The 5,821-nt window shown below is 39.6% G+C and overlaps 1 protein-coding gene across 1 annotated transcript in view; it reads right to left on the bottom strand.

Annotated features, from left to right (window-relative positions):
• LOC101859083 (filamin-C) overlaps positions 1-5,821 on the bottom strand; it is a gene marked incomplete at its 3' end in the record, with an annotated part of 63,385 nt that overhangs the window by 17,765 nt on the left and 39,799 nt on the right. The window contains 3 exon segments of the mRNA XM_013079702.2: positions 157-288; positions 1,435-1,552; positions 2,853-3,083. Of these exon segments, the coding sequence (XP_012935156.2) occupies positions 157-288; positions 1,435-1,552; positions 2,853-3,083 (481 nt within the window).

Raw genomic sequence — 5,821 nt, forward strand, 5'->3', positions numbered from 1 at the left:
CCCCAAAAAAAAAACACCCAAAAAAAACAACAATAAGAACAAGCAACAAACAACAACAACAACAATCACCAACATAAGCACAAACTTTGTGCACAGAAGCCAAAAACATGGAAAAACAACCGCACTGTTGGTGTAAAAGTCTTTCCACAAACTTACCGAAAAAGATATTGTTCTTGCCAACATGGCCACCCTGTAGCTCCTTGACCTTGACCTGTGAGGGGTCACACACGTCGATGGGACACCCGTCCATGAACCTTCCGTCGTAGTACATGGACACCTTCCATCTTCCTACAAGTCGAAAAAGTTGAAGAAAACAAGAAACGAAACAAATAACTTTTTTCAGATTTAAGATAAATAAGATAAGATAAAATACATCTTTAATGTCCAGATCCTGGCACATTGGTTTGATGTTTCACCACGTGTATACACACACACACACACACACACACACACACACACACACACACACATGCACACACACTCAGGCTTACAATCACAGGCATAATATAAATGAGCAGCAATATAAACAATAATAATCTTAAGCTAGATACACACTCAATGTTATTCTGATGCATGGTCTAAGGCCGTAAGAATACTTATACAAGATGGTTGATAAGATTAGCAAGCGTTTGTGGCATTTGAAAAACAAATAGGTCATAATATGAGTGCCGAATATTAAACTTATCACTAGAGAGTAACATACACAGAAAAGGAGGAGGAGAGAGAACGACACCAGAAGTTTGATACAATAGGAGCAGCCACACCAGAGCACCCGCCAACTAACCCGCGAAACATTATATATACATAAATTATTTTCCCCGCTAATTTTACCTCTGAAACCAAGCGCCCCTATCTCCTTCAATCACCAATATCTTGACTTCTATCCAAGATAAATGGATATTGTTTTCTTTAAAAGCATGGCAAATAGACAAGCTTTAAGATGATACCAATAACTCCACATGCCCCAAAAATGACGAGCGCCTGATCCCACCGCGTCTTGACACAGAGGTATTGGTATCATCTGACAGCTGATTTACTTGCCTTGTCTCCAATGAAAGAAATATCCATTTATCTTGAATAGAACTCACGATATTTGCGATTGAAGGATGCGAGGTTGCCTGGTTTCAGTGGTGAAATTAGCGAGAAAATGGCCGCCAAAGTTTGGCAACTCCAATAGCTAAAGAGTCTTTGAAAATTGAAAAATGACATATTAATTTATGCCGTTAATCAATGTTTTCAGTAAAATTAACCTGGAGATGTGTTTTTTTATGGACGACAAAGAGGTTAAGTAAAAAAAAAAAAAACTACAAAAATTTGATAAACATTTCCCAACCGACAGAAAAATGCCTGTTTCTCCGATTTCTTTATTTTGACGTGCGCCTGATTACACCACGCTGCCTCACAATTATGGCGGATATTCTGACAGAAGCTCACCAATTTCATCCGCGTTGAACTGAGCGGCATACTGGCCATCTCCGGAAATCTTGATGACCCTTCCGCTAGGGGCCACGGCCTCGACCTTAAGCTTTTCGGGGTCAAAGGCTCCGGTCATCTATGGAAACACAAAGTAACAATCCCGTTTGTAATGGTCATTTATGTATAATAATAATAATAATAATAATAATAATAATAATAATAATAATAATAATAATAATGATGATAATAATAATAATAATAATAATAAATAATAATAATAAATGACACGTCTATTTGTCCCAGAAGGGCACTTTGTTTGACAATGGCAAATATACATACATGAAGACATAATTATAAATACGTACATACATAAATACATACATGGATAAATACATACATAATAAATACACACTATTACACAAATACAGAAGAGTTTACAAACAATGCCATTATCGGTCGCCACTGTGCAGCGCCCTGTATTTTGAGCTAAGGTTGGGGTGTCTTGCTCAAGGACACACCCCAGTGACCACCCATCTGATCCCCGTGTCACCGACGCTTGCTTGACATTACTTGAGGCTATGGAGCCCCCACACTTTCGCACTTCGCACAGTTGATATATACATGTACTCATCGTCATCATGCCGTCGTCTTTATTATTTGGAATAAATACAATCTCTGTTCAGTTCTATGAGATATTCGCCGCGTTCCCTACATATTTCCCAAGGCCCTACTTTCCTCCTCCTCCACTTCCTCCATCTCTCCCTCCTCCTCCACCACTCCCTTCTCTTCATCCACCTCCTTCCTCCACCTCCCTTCTCTGCTCCCCTCCTCTTCCCCTCCTCCCCCTCCTCCTCACCTCTTCCTCCTCCCCCCTCCTCCTCCACCCCTCCTTCTCTTCCTTCTCCTTCTCCTCAATGTCCTTCTCGCTCTTCTCCGCCAATAAAGACATTTTGCCATCATCACCAAGTCAGTGCTAGATAATAATGATGATTATAATAATAATAATAATAATAATAATAATAATAATAATAATAATAATAATAATAATAATAATAATAATAATAGATAACATTTGTATAGCGTAAATCCCTGCTCAATACAAACTCTAAGCGCTTTACAATCTATACTTTTACCCCAGCAGACCTGAGAGCATTTTGAAACAATCTCAACTTGCTGGGAAGCATACTTAGTGCAAGCAGCCATTTATAGGCGCTAAAGCACTAACATACTGACACGATCTTTCACTCTCTATGACAGCAGATATCAACGACCATAGATCTCCATTCATTTATTACATTGTTTGGGTACTCTCAAACAGAGCTGGAGATCCTTTTTTGTTGCTGCCCTAAACGCCAGGTGGCGTAACGGTTAGTAAGTAAGTAAGTAAGTTAGTAAGTAGTTGGGTACTTTCATTCTACGTTCCCCCATCGTCTCACCTTACTCTCCATGATGACCCCCACGCTATAGATGTCCACCTTGAGCTGGTCAACGGGCGGAGCTTCGATGCGGGGGGCGTGGATGGAAGACTTGCGCACCAGGTGAAAAGTGGGCGCGGCGTTGGAGGCCAGTGACGTAATGGTGGATGCGGTGTCGTCCAGGTTAACATTGTTGTTGTTGTTGACATTGTTATTGTCGTCGTTGTTGTTTTTGTTGTAAACGGTGGTGAGCTGAAAACAAATAATAATAATAATAATAATAATAATAATAATAATAATAATAATAATAATAATAATAATAATAATAATAATAATAATAATAATAATAATAATAATAATAATAATAACAATAATAATAATAAATGACATGTATATAGCGCTCAAACTCGGTTAAAGTACACAGGCTCTGAGCGCTTTATAATACAGTACAACATACAACAGTAACATAAAAAGTTGCGTTCTGACTAAAAGAAAATTAATCCAAATATTCATCTTATTAATTTAACAACAGAAACGACTTCAGCTGACATTTGAAAGAATCAGGATTGAGTGCTCAAAGACAAAGATTGTTGGCGGGTGCCCTGGTGTAGTTTGTTCCTTCTGTCCCATTAAACCCCCATCGCCCTTTTCTACCCTTCCTCTTTTTTGTGTATGCTACTCTCTACTAACACCTCTCTCTCTCTTCTCTCTCTCTCTCTCTCTCTCTCTCTCTCTCTATCTCTCTCTCTCTCTCTCTCTCTATCTGTGTGTGCGGGTGGGTGTGTGTGTGTGTGTGTGTGTGTGTGTGTGTGTGTGTGTGTGTGTGTGTGTGTGTGTGTGTGTGTCCCTATTATTACGCTGAATTCTCTCTCGGCTTTATCTCTCTTTCTTTCTGTCTAGCTCTGTCTGCCTGTCTCTGTCCTTGTCTGTTTGTCTGTCTGTCTGTCTGTCTGTCTGTCTGTCTGTCTGTCTGTCTGTCTGTCTGTCTGTCTCTGTCCCTCTCTCTTTATCTAATGATTTATCGATCTTTCGATTTCTCTGTTAACTTAAATATTTATTATCAATACCACAGCCATAAGACACGCGTCTGTATAATACATTGACAATGACAACGACAATCTTTATTCATCTCCCAGGGAGGTATTTGTCTTGGTCGTTACAAAACATGCAGCACCCTAGGAGATCTCAATGCAGGTCACGTGATCCTACCTCATAATCAATGAAAGAGACATGCCTCATCTGTTGTGACTTTTTGTATGAGTGTTGGTAATCAACGTGCTCGTTATACGGCAGCAAGCCGCTCGAACCCAGTTCTCCGGAGGAACAGAATCCGGTACCGGATCTGAATCCGTCAGACAATCCATGACTACCAGCAGATCCGAATCTCTCCCCCGACCGGAGATCGCTGACTGATCCAAAGGCATTCCCCGCTCCGGCTCTGTCAACCGAACTGAATCCACCCGAGGAGCCAAATCCTTCAGAGGAAGCGAATCTTGGAACCGAATTGTATCCTCTAGTTGATCCGATTCTGCTGTAAGACTGCACTCTGGACCCGAATGAGGAGCTTCGGTTCAAGAGAGAAGGATGCCTAGAGATGGTCATACTGGCGGTATCCGGATACCCAACAAAGGGGTTCAGCTCGCTATTTGGGGGTTTCTTTTCGAATCCCAACTTCTACAATTGATATTTTTATTATTTAGTTCGGGTTTGAAGATCCAGAAATCTAGATTGGTGTGTTCATACAGAAATTGCCGAGGGCAATGCAGTGTGTGACCGACGACCGTAAGTTAACATCTCTTTCACAACAGACATCAGTGGACTGGAGACGGTGAAAATTCCGTCCTTCTTTTCCGTCCCAACTGAGCACACTAATCCATCAATGGATCACGAGTAAAAAATGTTACTTTACTTTTTTTTCTAAATCCGTACCACATCAAAAAATGTTACTTTATTATTTTTCTAAATCTGTACCACATAAGAAATGTTACTTTACTTTTTTTTCGAAATCCTTACCACATAAAAAATGTTACTTTACTTTTTCTCTAAATCCGTACCACATTAAAAAATGTTACTTTACTTTTTTTTCAAAATCCGTACCACATCAAAATGGTAGAATTCCGAGTTCAACTAGTTTTCCACTGATTTTTTTTCACGAGCACAACAGTAATTCTCTTGCAGAATAATTGAACATTAAAATGTATGTGCGTTTTTTGCTTTTGCTCTCAAGTTGATATAATTTGCTAATTGGTCGCTTTTAAGGACCAGCGGGCTAATCCAGATTTCAGGATTTTCCAAAAATCTTGACCTACACCAAAAATGGGTATTGCCCTACCTAAAGGAGAAGTTTGGTTTCATTGGTGTGTATATTTGTTTGTTTATAGAGAAAACTCTCCTTGTCTTTTAAAGAAAATGAACAAGGGCCCAAAAACTTTACCTTCGATTTTCTCAAAACAACATTTTTCGGGACAGCCCTCTTGTGCTTAAAAGCGACCAAGTTACCTCGTACTCGCCGCTATAGATTTTTCTCTATGTGAAAAACATTACAACAAAATAGACAATTCTGTTTCTCGAAATGGTAGGGGCAACAATGGCTTTACTTTTTGACCTAAAATAACTTTTGTTTCTAGCGGTGGCAGCATATGACATGTAAATGATTATTTACTTCAGGATACTTTGACTCGGGGCTTTCAGTTTGTTCATAATACGCGCACTTTGCTACTTGTAGCCTCTTGTCTTCAACAAAAGATGCGAAACTTAGTCTTCTGCATTCCACTGAGTTAAAGAAATTCAAACAGCAATATGGAATCAATAACTCCGTCCTGTGAGAAATCTGTTCCCTTCAACAAACAAACGTTAGTCTTTTTACTCCGTTTTCGAAGGAAAAAAAAAAGAAAACTTCAACAACATCCAACACTGTGTCCTTCCCCACTGGTCACTGAGATAAAACTGACGTGCAGGCCACAGCAAAACGCTCAGTCGGTCTCTCATCT

Source organism: Aplysia californica, unplaced genomic scaffold, assembly GCF_000002075.1.
Source record: "Aplysia californica isolate F4 #8 unplaced genomic scaffold, AplCal3.0 scaffold00060, whole genome shotgun sequence".
NCBI lineage: Eukaryota > Metazoa > Mollusca > Gastropoda > Aplysiida > Aplysiidae > Aplysia > Aplysia californica.